Below are 15,395 nucleotides of genomic sequence, written 5' to 3' on the forward strand. Positions count from 1 at the left end.
CAATGCGATCTGGAAGGCTAGAATCGCAGTGCAATATGTGATCTTTCAGTTGAATATATCAACCTGCTGATGCCGGGAATCAGCATATACGCGGTTAGCGCTGACCCACGGTTGACCCCACTGACCTGCCCATAGGCTAGAATGGTGGTAGCCACGGGACAGACTGCGTTGCTGGCTGATGTCGCATCCCATGAGTGGGGCAGGAAGGATAGCAGCAGGGATCGGATATTCCTGCCGCGGTTCCTCCTACATACATTCTGGAGATACTTTATATTTATGACTAACCCCCAAAGAATTAGCTGCAAATATATGATAAATGGGCCTCTTTTTGTATTGATGTGCATCGGAGGCCTAAATGTTTGTGTTTCCAGAGGTAGGAAACCATGCTGTCCTTCTGTAGGCACCAGGTCTCAGTCACATCAAGTCGCCTGAAGGGACAGACAGAGACTGGGGCCTGGTGCCTGGCAAAAGCCAGCACTGTCATAATCCAGGAGATGAAGGAAAAGGTGTAGACTGGGGCCTAGTGGCTGGAGAGCGTTAGCACTGTCATAATCCAGGAGATGAAGGAACAGGTAAAGACTGGCGCCTAGTGGCTGGAGAGAGTCAGCACTGTGTCAGCACAGGTGGCCTCCTACCTTGGGATCCCCCAGGTGGAGGCTCACCCAGTCATGTGGAGGGTTTGACCTTTAGCTTAGAGTCAGGGCACCTGGTGGCCCAGGGACATTTACCCTTTGTCTTGGAGGACTTGGAAGCTTGGGGCTGGGTTCTTGAAAAAGAAGGTCCCCCACCCCTGCCCTGGAAGCGAAAGGACCGGAAGGCAAGCTGCCTTAGAAGCTGCTCCTGTAGCCACAATTTTATCCAGTTCTGACCCAAACAAGAGGGAATCCTCAAAGGGAAGTGAATCTAAGGTTTTCTTAGAGTCAGGGTCCGCCTTCCAAGAGCGCAGCCACAATGACCTCCGCGCTGCAACAGCCGAAGCTGACACACGGGAGGTTAGGGTGGCAGTATCAAGTGCTGCCTCCCCTAAGTAGAGTGCAGCCTGATGTACCATCTCAATGGCAGGCAATAGGTTTTCTGTGGGCACACCCTCGGCAGAGTCAGCCACTAGAGTAGTTGCCCATTCCACCACGGCCTCAGCTACCCAGGGTAAAGCCACCGCAGGCCGAGCAACCGCACCCGCAGTGGTATAAATGAGTTTTAGAAAGTTTTCCAAATTCCAGTCTGCTAGGTCTTTGAGGGAGGCAGTTGGAATGGGCAGATTAGAGGATCGCACTAGCTTAGTAACATGTACATCTACCTTAGGCTGATAATGAGCTCACCCAAGGTGGCTCCAATACAGCCAGGGAGGAGGATGGCATCACAGGCTGCTGGGACAGTGCAGATGAGAGCCAATCTACTAGCTGCGCCATCATCTGAGTAAGTGACGTGGCTCAGGCAGGCTCCTGAGGAGTTGTGGGCGGTAAGTGCGCCGTGTAACAGCTCGTGCATAAGCCGTCCTGGATATAGTTCTGGGGGGATAGGCAGCTATAGTGTTAATGCAGTACACAATACACAGCAAGCATACAATGCAATGCAATGAAAAATGGCACTCAGCTCCTTAAGCAGCTATGGCTGACTGGAGCATAAATGTTGTAACCTGTGTCCTTAGAGGAAAGGTACAGGGAGGAACGGCCCAGGCTCTCTGGCAGTGAAGGAGTGGATCACAGGGTGACTTTTGTAGATCTCTCAGTGTCCCTGCTGCATGTGCTGAGGGCAGGAAGGATCAGTGGTGGGAATCTGTGTTGGATATGCCGTCCACTCCCCCAGCTAACAATCGGCAGCCACGGAAGTGACCTCATGCAGCGCCCACACACTTTTATCCCTGGTGGTCCAGCAGGAGTGGGTGGTGGGGACCAACAATCGGCTTGTTAGCGCAGCACAACGGTCCTCAGCGCCGGCAGAGCCACTGCATGTCCCATCACGTGCGCGCGTTACATTTCAAATCTGTGTCCCAGTGCCCAGGGATGGCTGCGGTCACTCACAGATGCATGGTGCTGCAGCCGCAGGGCCCAGGTGATGGAGCAGTGTAAAATTAAGAATAAAAATAAAATTGAAGAAGTAAGCTTATTGCATCCTCTCCATAAGGTGCATGTTAGCTCCTGCCTGGAGTTGCCTAGCCTGGAGGCGGGGTAGAGGAGGGGAGGAGCCTGGTCTGCCTGGGAGGCAGAAGAAGTTTAACCTCTTGGGTGCTGGAATGCTCTCTCTCCCGCTCCACTACCCAGCATTAAGCCTGTGGCCCTTGATGTGTCCCGAAGAATAAAGTGCATTATAAAATATGAAGAAAAATACAGTAGGTCAAGATGAGCTTGTCATGAGGTCAAGATGAGCTTGTCATGTTGTATGTTCTGCACATGAATAAGAAAATACAATGTAGTTACTGCACGTAGTTGGTCGCTTTCTGCACATTTTCCAGTTTCGTTTTGACAAATTATCCATTTTTGTACAATTATAAAAAAATAAAAAATGTAAGAATATTAGGGAAAGAGAATTTTAATCAATGTAAAATCCACAGATAGGACTTGTACAATTACAGGAGGCACAGAGTGTATATTCTGCACATACTGTACATGGTGAGAAGGTGCTGGGGTCACGCTGGTAGCAGCAGGATAGGGAAGTGAGGAAAGGCTCTGTTTCCATGGTAACAGAAGACATCTGTTCCCTAGCAACATCCAGCATCTTTCCTCAGCAGCCATTTCCACCTGCCATCAGTAAGGGATTGGGGGAACTAATCCCTTCCATGCAGCTCCGCCACTGGTAATAAATGAATGTAAATACATTGGCTCTAAATGGGCTCTTCCTTCCGTTCACTGGATGTAGCTAAACTAACAGTCCTCCTTCACACAGGAACTACTGGTGTCACTAAGGCCCCGGCTGGTATCATACACAGAGTTACACACACATACAGCGGGTGCTGGGGGTAATACAGGTCCTGTTAGGGGGGATAGACAGGTCCAGTTGGATCTTGCTTTAGAGAATAAGCCTGAGCACAGGTTGTGGTTCCTACTGGGCAGAGTGTGCACGCCGGAAGGGGTTCCTACTGGGCAGAGTGTGCACGCCGGAAGGGGTTCCTACTGGGCAGAGTGTGCACGCCGGAAGGGGTTCCTACTGGGCAGAGTGTGCACGCCGGAAGGGGTTCCTCCTGGGCAGAGTGTGCACGCCGGAAGGGGTTCCTCCTGGGCAGAGTGTGCACGCCGGAAGGGGTTCCTCCTGGGCAGAGTGTGCACGCCGGAAGGGGTTCCTACTGGGCAGAGTGTGCACGCCGGAAGGGGTTCCTACTGGGCAGAGTGTGCACTCAGGAAGGGGTTCCTACTGGGCAGACTGTGCACTCACCGAAGTGTTCTGACACTGCACGCTGCTGCTATTGAACCTGACAGCTGGAACCCGCTGGACTTTTCCCTCAATGTTGAAGACACATTCGTAGTTCTTCTGGCCGGACTGAGGCTGCGGGAGGTTCTTGGCTTTCAGGGTGATTGGTTGTACCACCCCCACTGGTATCAGGATTTCATCTGTAGGAATGATCTCTGGGCAACCCTGTAAGATACAGCATTTATCAGACGGAGACAAAGAGGGTTTATCACACCAGAGAGAGAGGCAGCGGGGCACAGCAAACCTTAAATTAGGGTGTACAAAGGAACAAGGACATGAACAGTGGCATCAGGTTATACATGCACAGCAAAGTCATGGAACGATGGCCAAGGTTACTCAGACAACAGATAGATTGCTACATAGGATTGAGGCTTTTAAAAAGAGACGGGGTTCTGCGGTGGCTTCTCTAAAGAAAATAATGTAGATGGGCATTAGAAAGTCTGCAAAAAGCAGATCGTAAAGTAGTGTAATGTGAGGGAGGACATGCGAAGGACAGACGTGATATCACAGGAATAAATCATCGACACATGCAGCAGGACAGCCTGAGCGCCACGTTCCGCTGCATGTTTTATGAGGAGAAAGCATTTCCCAGTAAATGTGAGCTGGTTGCCACTTACCCTGGCAGCACATAAATGGGACGAGCCTATGTATCAGGTCACTTCAGAAGGAAGGGAAAGCGCTCTAGTGTTTCCTATGTGGGACCGTGGATAGGATTTGGACTTTTAGCCATTTTGCATGCTGTGGACGGTATATCCTGGGTATCACCTTCCATTTTTATGTGCATATGAGAACTAAATCTTTTCTAGTTCTCCACCTACATTGGTCATTGGCCAGTTTTATCATCTGCTCCACTCTTGTATCATTGTGTGTGCTATGTTCATGTGAATAGAATGGTATTACGCCATACACCATTATACGTACAGGATTTTACGGTTGTGTGATATTACATGTGATTGGAGAAGAGGATCGTCCCCTCTTATACAGGGACGTATTACTCCCTCATTCAGGCGCTATTGGAGGGAACACCAAAAACATTGCTTCTTTTAAATATGATCGATTATCAATGAGACAGGGCGGCATGGTTGTGCAGTGGTTAGCATCGTCTTTACAGACCCAACAATGCCCTATCAATGTGGGGTTTGCATGTTCTGCACAGGCTTGTGTTTCATCCAGGTTCTCTGCTGTTACTGACGTACTCTCTGTACAGCGCTGCGGTATATGTGTGTGCCCATGTGATGGGGAATATAGAGTGTAAGCTCTGCTGGTGCAGGGACCGGTGTGACTGACGTACTCTGTACAGCGCTGCGGTATATGTGTGTGCCCATGTGATGGGGAATATAGAGTGTAAGCTCTGCTGGTGCAGGGACCGGTGTGACTGACATACTCTGTACAGCGCTGCGGTATATGTGTGTGTCCATGTGACGGGGAATATAGAGTGTAAGCTCTGCTGGTGCAGGGACCGGTGTGACTGACATACTCTCTGTACAGCGCTGCGGTATATGTGTGTGTCCATATGATGGGGAATATAGAGTGTAAGCTCTGCTGGTGCAGGGACCGGTGTGACTGACGTACTCTGTACTGCGCTGCGGTATATGTGTGTGTCCATGTGATGGGGAATATAGAGTGTAAGCTCTGCTGGTGCAGGGACCGGTGTGACTGACGTACTCTCTGTACAGCGCTGCGGTATATGTGTGTGTGACCATGTGATGGGGAATATAGAGTGTAAGCTCTGCTGGTGCAGGGACCGGTGTGACTGACGTACTCTCTGTACAGCGTTGCGGTATATGTGTGTGTCCATGTGATGGGGAATATAGAGTGTATCTCTGCTGGTGCAGGGACCGGTGTGACTGACGTACTCTCTGTACAGCGCTGCGGTATATGCGTGTGTCCATGTGATGGGGAATATAGAGTGTAAGCTCTGCTGGTGCAGGGACCGATGTGACTGACATACTCTCTGTACAGCGCTGCGGTATATGTGTGTGTCCATGTGATGGGGAATATAGAGTGTAAGCTCTGCTGGTGCAGGGACCGGTGTGACTGACGTACTCTCTGTACAGCGCTGCGGTATATGCGTGTGTCGATGTGATGGGGAATATAGAGTGTAAGCTCTGCTGGTGCAGGGACCGGTGTGACTGACATACTCTGTACAGCGCTGCGGTATATGTGTGTGTCCATGTGACGGGGAATATAGAGTGTATCTCTGCTGGTGCAGGGACCGGTGTGACTGACGTACTCTCTGTACAGCGCTGCGGTATATGTGTGTGTCCATGTGATGGGGAATATAGAGTGTAAGCTCTGTTGGTGCAGGGACCGGTGTGACTGATGTACTCTCTGTACAGCGCTGCGGTATATGCGTGTGTCCATGTGATGGGGAATATAGAGTGTAAGCTCTGCTGGTGCAGGGACCGATGTGACTGACATACTCTCTGTACAGCGCTGCGGTATATGTGTGTGTCCATGTGATGGGGAATATAGAGTGTAAGCTCTGCTGGTGCAGGGACCGGTGTGACTGATGTACTCTCTGTACAGCGCTGCGGTATATGCGTGTGTCCATGTGATGGGGAATATAGAGTGTAAGCTCTGCTGGTGCAGGGACCGATGTGACTGACATACTCTCTGTACAGCGCTGCGGTATATGTGTGTGTCCATGTGATGGGGAATATAGAGTGTAAGCTCTGCTGGTGCAGGGACCGGTGTGACTGACGTACTCTCTGTACAGCGCTGCGGTATATGTGTGTGACCATGTGATGGGGAATATAGAGTGTAAGCTCTGCTGGTGCAGGGACCGGTGTGACTGACGTACTCTCTGTACAGCGCTGCGGTATATGCGTGTGTCCATGTGATGGGGAATATAGAGTGTAAGCTCTGCTGGTGCAGGGACCGATGTGACTGACACTCTGTACAGCGCTGCGGTATATGTGTGTGTCCATGTGATGGGGAATATAGAGTGTAAGCTCTGCTGGTTCAGGGACCGGTGTGACTGACGTACTCTGTACAGCGCTGCGGTATATGTGTGTGACCAAGTGATGGGGAATATAGAGTGTAAGCTCTGCTGGTGCAGGGACCGGTGTGACTGACGTACTCTGTACAGCACTGCGGTATATGTGTGTGACCATGTGATGGGGAATATAGAGTGTAAGAGCTCTGCTGGTGCAGGGACCGGTGTGACTGACATACTCTGTACAGCGCTGCGGTATATGTGTGTGACCATGTGATGGGGAATATAGAGTGTAAGCTCTGCTGGTGCAGGGACCGGTGTGACTGACGTACTCTGTACAGCACTGCGGTATATGTGTGTGTCCATGTGATGGGGAATATAGAGTGTAAGCTCTGCTGGTGCAGGGACCGGTGTGACTGACGTACTCTCTGTACAGCGCTGCTGTATATGTGTGTGACCATGTGATGGGGAATATAGAGTGTAAGCTCTGCTGGTGCCGGGACCGGTGTGACTGACATACTCTGTACAGCGCTGCGGTATATGTGTGTGACCATGTGATGGGGAATATAGAGTGTAAGAGCTCTGCTGGTGCAGGGACCGGTGTGACTGACATACTCTTTGTACAGCGCTGCGGTATATGTGTGTGACCAAGTGATGGGGAATATAGAGTGTAAGCTCTGCTGGTGCAGGGACCGGTGTGACTGACGTACTCTGTACAGCACTGCGGTATATGTGTGTGACCATGTGATGGGGAATATAGAGTGTAAGAGCTCTGCTGGTGCAGGGACCGGTGTGACTGACATACTCTTTGTACAGCGCTGCGGTATATGTGTGTGACCAAGTGATGGGGAATATAGAGTGTAAGCTCTGCTGGTGCAGGGACCGGTGTGACTGACGTACTCTGTACAGCGCTGCGGTATATGTGTGTGACCATGTGATGGGGAATATAGAGTGTAAGCTCTGCTGGTGCAGGGACCGGTGTGACTGACGTACTCTGTACAGCACTGCGGTATATGTGTGTGTCCATGTGATGGGGAATATAGAGTGTAAGCTCTGCTGGTGCAGGGACCGGTGTGACTGACATACTCTGTACAGCGCTGCGGTATATGTGTGTGTCCATGTGATGGGGAATATAGAGTGTAAGCTCTGCTGGTGCAGGGACCGGTGTGACTGACGTACTCTCTGTACAGCGCTGCGGTATATGTGTGTGTCCATGTGATGGGGAATATAGAGTGTAAGCTCTGCTGGTGCAGGGACCGGTGTGACTGACGTACTCTCTGTACAGCGCTGCGGTATATGTGTGTGACCGTGTGATGGGGAATATAGAGTGTAAGCTCTGCTGGTGCAGGGACCGGTGTGACTGACGTACTCTCTGTACAGCGCTGCGGTATATGTGTGTGTCCATGTGATGGGGAATATAGAGTGTAAGCTCTGCTGGTGCAGGGACCGATGTGACTGACGTACTCTGTACAGCACTGCGGTATATGTGTGTGTCCATGTGATGGGGAATATAGAGTGTAAGCTCTGCTGGTGCAGGCACCGGTGTGACTGACGTACTCTCTGTACAGCGCTGCGGTATATGTGTGTGTCCATGTGATGGGGAATATAGAGTGTAAGCTCTGCTGGTGCAGGGACCGGTGTGACTGACGTACTCTCTGTACAGCGCTGCGGTATATGTGTGTGTCCATGTGATGAGGAATATAGAGTGTAAGCTCTGCTGGTGTAGGGACCGGTGTGACTGACATACTCTGTACAGCGCTGTGGTATATGTGTGTGTCCATGTGATGGGGAATATAGAGTGTAAGCTCTGCTGGTGCAGGGACCGGTGTGAGTGACATACTCTCTGTACAGCGCTGCGGTATATGTGTGTGTCCATGTGACGGGGAATATAGAGTGTATCTCTGCTGGTGCAGGGACCGGTGTGACTGACGTACTCTCTGTACAGCGCTGCGGTATATGTGTGTGTCCATGTGATGGGGAATATAGAGTGTAAGCTCTGTTGGTGCAGGGACCGGTGTGACTGATGTACTCTCTGTACAGCGCTGCGGTATATGCGTGTGTCCATGTGATGGGGAATATAGAGTGTAAGCTCTGCTGGTGCAGGGACCGATGTGACTGACATACTCTCTGTACAGCGCTGCGGTATATGTGTGTGTCCATGTGATGGGGAATATAGAGTGTAAGCTCTGCTGGTGCAGGGACCGGTGTGACTGATGTACTCTCTGTACAGCGCTGCGGTATATGCGTGTGTCCATGTGATGGGGAATATAGAGTGTAAGCTCTGCTGGTGCAGGGACCGATGTGACTGACATACTCTCTGTACAGCGCTGCGGTATATGTGTGTGTCCATGTGATGGGGAATATAGAGTGTAAGCTCTGCTGGTGCAGGGACCGGTGTGACTGACGTACTCTCTGTACAGCGCTGCGGTATATGTGTGTGACCATGTGATGGGGAATATAGAGTGTAAGCTCTGCTGGTGCAGGGACCGGTGTGACTGACGTACTCTCTGTACAGCGCTGTGGTATATGCGTGTGTCCATGTGATGGGGAATATAGAGTGTAAGCTCTGCTGGTGCAGGGACCGGTGTGACTGACATACTCTCTGTACAGCGCTGCGGTATATGTGTGTGTCCATATGATGGGGAATATAGAGAGTGTAAGCTCTGCTGGTGCAGGGACCGGTGTGACTGACGTACTCTCTGTACAGCGCTGCGGTATATGTGTGTGACCATGTGATGGGGAATATAGAGAGTGTAAGCTCTGCTGGTGCAGGGACCGATGTGACTGACACTCTGTACAGCGCTGCGGTATATGTGTGTGTCCATGTGATGGGGAATATAGAGTGTAAGCTCTGCTGGTTCAGGGACCGGTGTGACTGACGTACTCTGTACAGCGCTGCGGTATATGTGTGTGACCAAGTGATGGGGAATATAGAGTGTAAGCTCTGCTGGTGCAGGGACCGGTGTGACTGACGTACTCTGTACAGCACTGCGGTATATGTGTGTGACCATGTGATGGGGAATATAGAGTGTAAGAGCTCTGCTGGTGCAGGGACCGGTGTGACTGACATACTCTGTACAGCGCTGCGGTATATGTGTGTGACCATGTGATGGGGAATATAGAGTGTAAGCTCTGCTGGTGCAGGGACCGGTGTGACTGACGTACTCTGTACAGCACTGCGGTATATGTGTGTGTCCATGTGATGGGGAATATAGAGTGTAAGCTCTGCTGGTGCAGGGACCGGTGTGACTGACGTACTCTCTGTACAGCGCTGCTGTATATGTGTGTGACCATGTGATGGGGAATATAGAGTGTAAGCTCTGCTGGTGCCGGGACCGGTGTGACTGACATACTCTGTACAGCGCTGCGGTATATGTGTGTGACCATGTGATGGGGAATATAGAGTGTAAGAGCTCTGCTGGTGCAGGGACCGGTGTGACTGACATACTCTTTGTACAGCGCTGCGGTATATGTGTGTGACCAAGTGATGGGGAATATAGAGTGTAAGCTCTGCTGGTGCAGGGACCGGTGTGACTGACGTACTCTGTACAGCACTGCGGTATATGTGTGTGACCATGTGATGGGGAATATAGAGTGTAAGAGCTCTGCTGGTGCAGGGACCGGTGTGACTGACATACTCTTTGTACAGCGCTGCGGTATATGTGTGTGACCAAGTGATGGGGAATATAGAGTGTAAGCTCTGCTGGTGCAGGGACCGGTGTGACTGACGTACTCTGTACAGCGCTGCGGTATATGTGTGTGACCATGTGATGGGGAATATAGAGTGTAAGCTCTGCTGGTGCAGGGACCGGTGTGACTGACGTACTCTGTACAGCACTGCGGTATATGTGTGTGTCCATGTGATGGGGAATATAGAGTGTAAGCTCTGCTGGTGCAGGGACCGGTGTGACTGACATACTCTGTACAGCGCTGCGGTATATGTGTGTGTCCATGTGATGGGGAATATAGAGTGTAAGCTCTGCTGGTGCAGGGACCGGTGTGACTGACGTACTCTCTGTACAGCGCTGCGGTATATGTGTGTGTCCATGTGATGGGGAATATAGAGTGTAAGCTCTGCTGGTGCAGGGACCGGTGTGACTGACGTACTCTCTGTACAGCGCTGCGGTATATGTGTGTGACCGTGTGATGGGGAATATAGAGTGTAAGCTCTGCTGGTGCAGGGACCGGTGTGACTGACGTACTCTCTGTACAGCGCTGCGGTATATGTGTGTGTCCATGTGATGGGGAATATAGAGTGTAAGCTCTGCTGGTGCAGGGACCGATGTGACTGACGTACTCTGTACAGCACTGCGGTATATGTGTGTGTCCATGTGATGGGGAATATAGAGTGTAAGCTCTGCTGGTGCAGGCACCGGTGTGACTGACGTACTCTCTGTACAGCGCTGCGGTATATGTGTGTGTCCATGTGATGGGGAATATAGAGTGTAAGCTCTGCTGGTGCAGGGACCGGTGTGACTGACGTACTCTCTGTACAGCGCTGCGGTATATGTGTGTGTCCATGTGATGAGGAATATAGAGTGTAAGCTCTGCTGGTGCAGGTACCGGTGTGACTGACGTACTCTCTGTACAGCGCTGCGGTATATGTGTGTGACCATGTGATGAGGAATATAGAGTGTAAGCTCTGCTGGTGCAGGGACCGGTGTGACTGACATACTCTCTGTACAGCACTGCGGTATATGTGTGTGACCATGTGATGGGGAATATAGAGTGTAAGCTCTGCTGGTGCAGGGACCGGTGTGACTGACATACTCTCTGTACAGCGCTGCGGTATATGTGTGTGACCATGTGATGAGGAATATAGAGTGTAAGCTCTGCTGGTGTAGGGACCGGTGTGACTGACATACTCTGTACAGCGCTGTGGTATATGTGTGTGTCCATGTGATGGGGAATATAGAGTGTAAGCTCTGCTGGTGCAGGGACCGGTGTGAGTGACATACTCTCTGTACAGCGCTGCGGTATATGTGTGTGTCCATGTGATGGGGAATATAGAGTGTAAGCTCTGCTGGTGCAGGGACCGGTGTGACTGATGTACTCTCTGTACAGCGCTGCGGTATATGTGTGTGTCCATGTGATGGGGAATATAGAGTGTAAGCTCTGCTGGTGCAGGGACCGGTGTGACTGACGTACTCTGTACAGCGCTGCGGTATATGTGTGTGACCATGTGATGGGGAATATAGAGTGTAAGCTCTGCTGGTGCAGGGACCGGTGTGACTGACGTACTCTCTGTACAGCGCTGCGGTATATGTGTGTGACCATGTGATGGGGAATATAGAGTGTAAGCTCTGCTGGTGCAGGGACCAGTGTGACTGACGTACTCTCTGTACAGCGCTGCGGTATATGTGTGTGACCATGTGATGGGGAATATAGAGTGTAAGCTCTGCTGGTGCAGGGACCGGTGTGACTGACGTACTCTCTGTACAGCGCTGCGGTATATGTGTGTGACCATGTGATGGGGAATATAGAGTGTAAGCTCTGCTGGTGCAGGGACCAGTGTGACTGACGTACTCTCTGTACAGCGCTGCGGTATATGTGTGTGTCCATGTGATGGGGAATATAGAGTACTTTGGATATTTCAAAATAAGAGGAGGGGGTACTCATAGATGACACCCGAATCATGGGGTACGGGAGAGAAGAAAGGTTGGGAACCGCTGCGATGTATAAATAACTGAGACACAGCAATAAATATTAGCACCATAAATGAACATTATGCCTGGTATTTAATAAGTGCATTATTGATGCGTTCTGCATTAGTACATGCACATCACCACATACGCTCTTCCCTCTGGTGCCCCGGGAGATCAGCAGAGAATGATGCGGGATCATGTGGAAGGATCCTGTTACCATGGTAACACATTCCCCACTTCCGCTATCCAGCGCCAGTCTATAAAGATCTGGTTATAAGAATAGAAGCAGGTCTGCAGCTGTGTACGGGAATCTCCACCATGCAATAAATACCAGCGTGGGTCTTCGCACAAGCAACTAGTGTCATAGGTCCACAAAGGCGCTGTACCTGCCGGCTGTATATATAGTACAGTATATACAGTATGTACTCTGGGCAGAGAATGGCAGCTATGTCTAGGTATGGCACAGGCTGAAAGGTGTATATATAGTATATACTCTGTGGGCAGAGAATGGCAGCTGTCTAGGTATGGCACAGGCTGGAAGGTGTATATATAGTATATACTCTGTGGGCAGAGAATGGCAGCTGTCTAGGTATGGCACAGGCTGAAAGGTGTATATATAGTATATACTCTGTGGGCAGAGAATGGCAGCTGTCTAGGTATGGCACAGGCTGGAAGGTGTATATATAGTATATACTCTGTGGGCAGAGAATGGCAGCTATGTCTAGGTATGGCACAGGCTGGAAGGTGTATATATAGTATATACTCTGTGGGCAGAGAATGGCAGCTATGTCTAGGTATGGCGAGTGGGTATGACCAGTGCCAATGGAAATAGGCAGCATGTCCGCAGTGACATAAAAGGACAACAGGGAGAAATGGTTGCACACTGTGGACTGGGATAGTTCTGGGGACGTATTGGGGTCTGCATCGTTAGACCCCATCGGAATCCCATACATCGTCCCCTTCAGGCTTTTCCCTATTCCCTACAATATGTGCCTTGTTGCTTAGGGGAACGAGACGAACTGGGGGCACAGATTTGTTACTGCAGCTGCTCACGTCTGTGCTGTTGACTCGCCCCTCCAGGAAGAAGCACTCGTCTGCGTTGTGCGTACATACATGGCGGTATTTACACCAGTGACACAGGTACTGACTGCTCACACAGGAAAGGCACCTGCAAAACAATGACACCATCTGAGAATACACATCTTATCTGAATACACTTAACAGAACCAATACGTGGCATAAAATGCATTCGTTTGTGCAGAAAATGATCGATAATGCCACAAGGAAAATTCAGCTTTGAGGCGTATGTCACAATAAAAAGACGCAATGTGAATCTTTGATATCTCTGGCTGGCCGTAACTGTGTGGAGTTTGTATATTCTCCCCGTGCTTGAGTGGGTTTCCTCCCCCAATCCAAAAATATACAGGTAGGTTTATTGGCTCCCAACAAATTTAACACTAGAATGTCTGTGTGTGCATGCACATGTGGTAGGGAATATAGATTGTAAGCTCCACTGGGGCAGGGACAGATGTGAATGTTCAAATATTCTCTGTACAGCGCTGCGGAATATGTGTGCGCTATATAAGAAACTGTTAATAAATAAATAATAGCAGACCTTCACACACTATCATCCACATCCACCAATGGGAATGGTGCCCTCCTCCCCTGACCCCGGTAAGTATCTTACCCAGAGCCAGTTGCATCCTACATAAGAAATAGCTCTCCTACTTTATTTCATCTGAATAACCCTTCATGCTGCTCTCAGAAGGCCAGAAAAGCCCAGCTATGCTCTCAGTAACTAGCACAATGCATGTAACAGTGGAAGTAGAAGAACCAAAGTAAAGATGGAGAAATAAGCTTACGACTGGAGAACGCTGCAGTTGTAGAAAACAAAGTGTGTGCTGGCAAATGTTAGGCCGGTCTCCTTAGACTTCAGATGTAGGAGAACAGTGTGTAAAGCACCTGCACAAACAGAGGATAGAATATAATAATAACTTTATCTTTCATCAAAAGCCCCTCACAGTTAACGAAATTCATATAAACAAAACAGCATCCGGAATGCAGGACCGTACTTCACCCCCGGGATTACACGCAATACTCCCACTAATTATTTAAAATGCAAATTGCCTGTGAAAAAAAAAAAAAATCTCTAAACCGACTGGTCCTACACAAAATGAGGAGATATCTCCTCTTTGAGGGTAACAAGGTGAACAGCTCCCCACCAGGATGCGAGGAATCCCTCACTTTTGAGAGAAGCTGGTTTTCACATGATGGATGCTTGGTAGAGCAACCACAATTATTCTACTGCCCGTCCATACGACTCTCTGCAGAGATTTACGCTCAGCGGCAGAGCAAGAGCCAAACCAAACAAGAACACCATAAGTGAGAACACTTCCTATAATACAGGATACAGTATCAGCTATTAGTATTCCGGATAATACAGGATACAGTATTCGTTATTAGTATTCGGATAATACAGGATACAGTATCAGCTATTAGTATTCCAGATAATACAGGATACAGCATTCGTTATTAGTATTCGGATAATACAGGATACAGCATTAGCTATTAGTATTCCGGATAATACAGGATACAGCATTCGTTATTAGTATTCGGATAATATAGGATACAGCATTAGCTATTAGTATTCCCGGATAATACAGGATACAGCATTAGCTATTAGTATTTGGATAATACAGGATACAGCATTAGCTATTAGTATTCCGGATAATACAGGATACAGTATCAGCTATTAGTATTCCGGATAATACAGGATACAGTATCAGCTATTAGTATTCCGGATAATACAGGATACAGTATTAGCGATTAATATTCAGATAATACAGGATACAGCATTAGCTATTAGTATTCCGGATAATACAGGATACAGCATTAGCTATTAGTATTCCGGATAATACAGGATACAGCATTAGCTATTGGTATTCCGGATAATACAGGATACAGCATTAGCTATTGGTATTCCGGATAATACAGGATACAGCATTAGCTATTAGTATTCCGGACAATACAGGATACAGCATTAGCTATTAGTATTCCGGATAATACAGGATACAGCATTAGCTATTAGTATTCCGGATAATACAGGATACAGCATTAGCTATTAGTATTCCGGATAATACAGGATACAGCATTAGCTATTAGTATTCCGGATAATACAGGATACAGCATTAGCTATTAGTATTCCGGATAATACAGGATACACTATTAGCTATTAGTATTCGGATAATACAGGATACAGCATTAGCTATTAGTATTCGGATAATACAGGATACAGCATTAGCTATTAGTATTCCGGATAATACAGGATACAGCATTAGCTATTAGTATTCCGGATAATACAGGATACACTATCAGCTATTAGTATTCGGATAATACAGGATACAGTA

The 15,395-nt window shown here is 49.0% G+C and overlaps 1 protein-coding gene across 1 annotated transcript in view; it reads right to left on the reverse strand.

The window, feature by feature from the left end:
* Positions 1–15,395, reverse strand: part of PLXNA3 (plexin A3) — an 83,265-nt gene that overhangs the window by 23,112 nt on the left and 44,758 nt on the right. Inside the window, exons 8-10 of the mRNA XM_083161065.1 lie at positions 13,851–13,950; positions 13,042–13,156; positions 3,370–3,570 (exon numbers count right to left, since the gene is read on the reverse strand). Of these exons, the coding sequence (XP_083017191.1) occupies positions 3,370–3,570; positions 13,042–13,156; positions 13,851–13,950 (416 nt within the window). The remainder of the gene's footprint in view (positions 1–3,369; positions 3,571–13,041; positions 13,157–13,850; positions 13,951–15,395) is intronic.

This window comes from Crinia signifera, chromosome 9, assembly GCF_055691185.1.
Source record: "Crinia signifera chromosome 9, ASM5569118v1, whole genome shotgun sequence".
Lineage (NCBI taxonomy): Eukaryota > Metazoa > Chordata > Amphibia > Anura > Myobatrachidae > Crinia > Crinia signifera.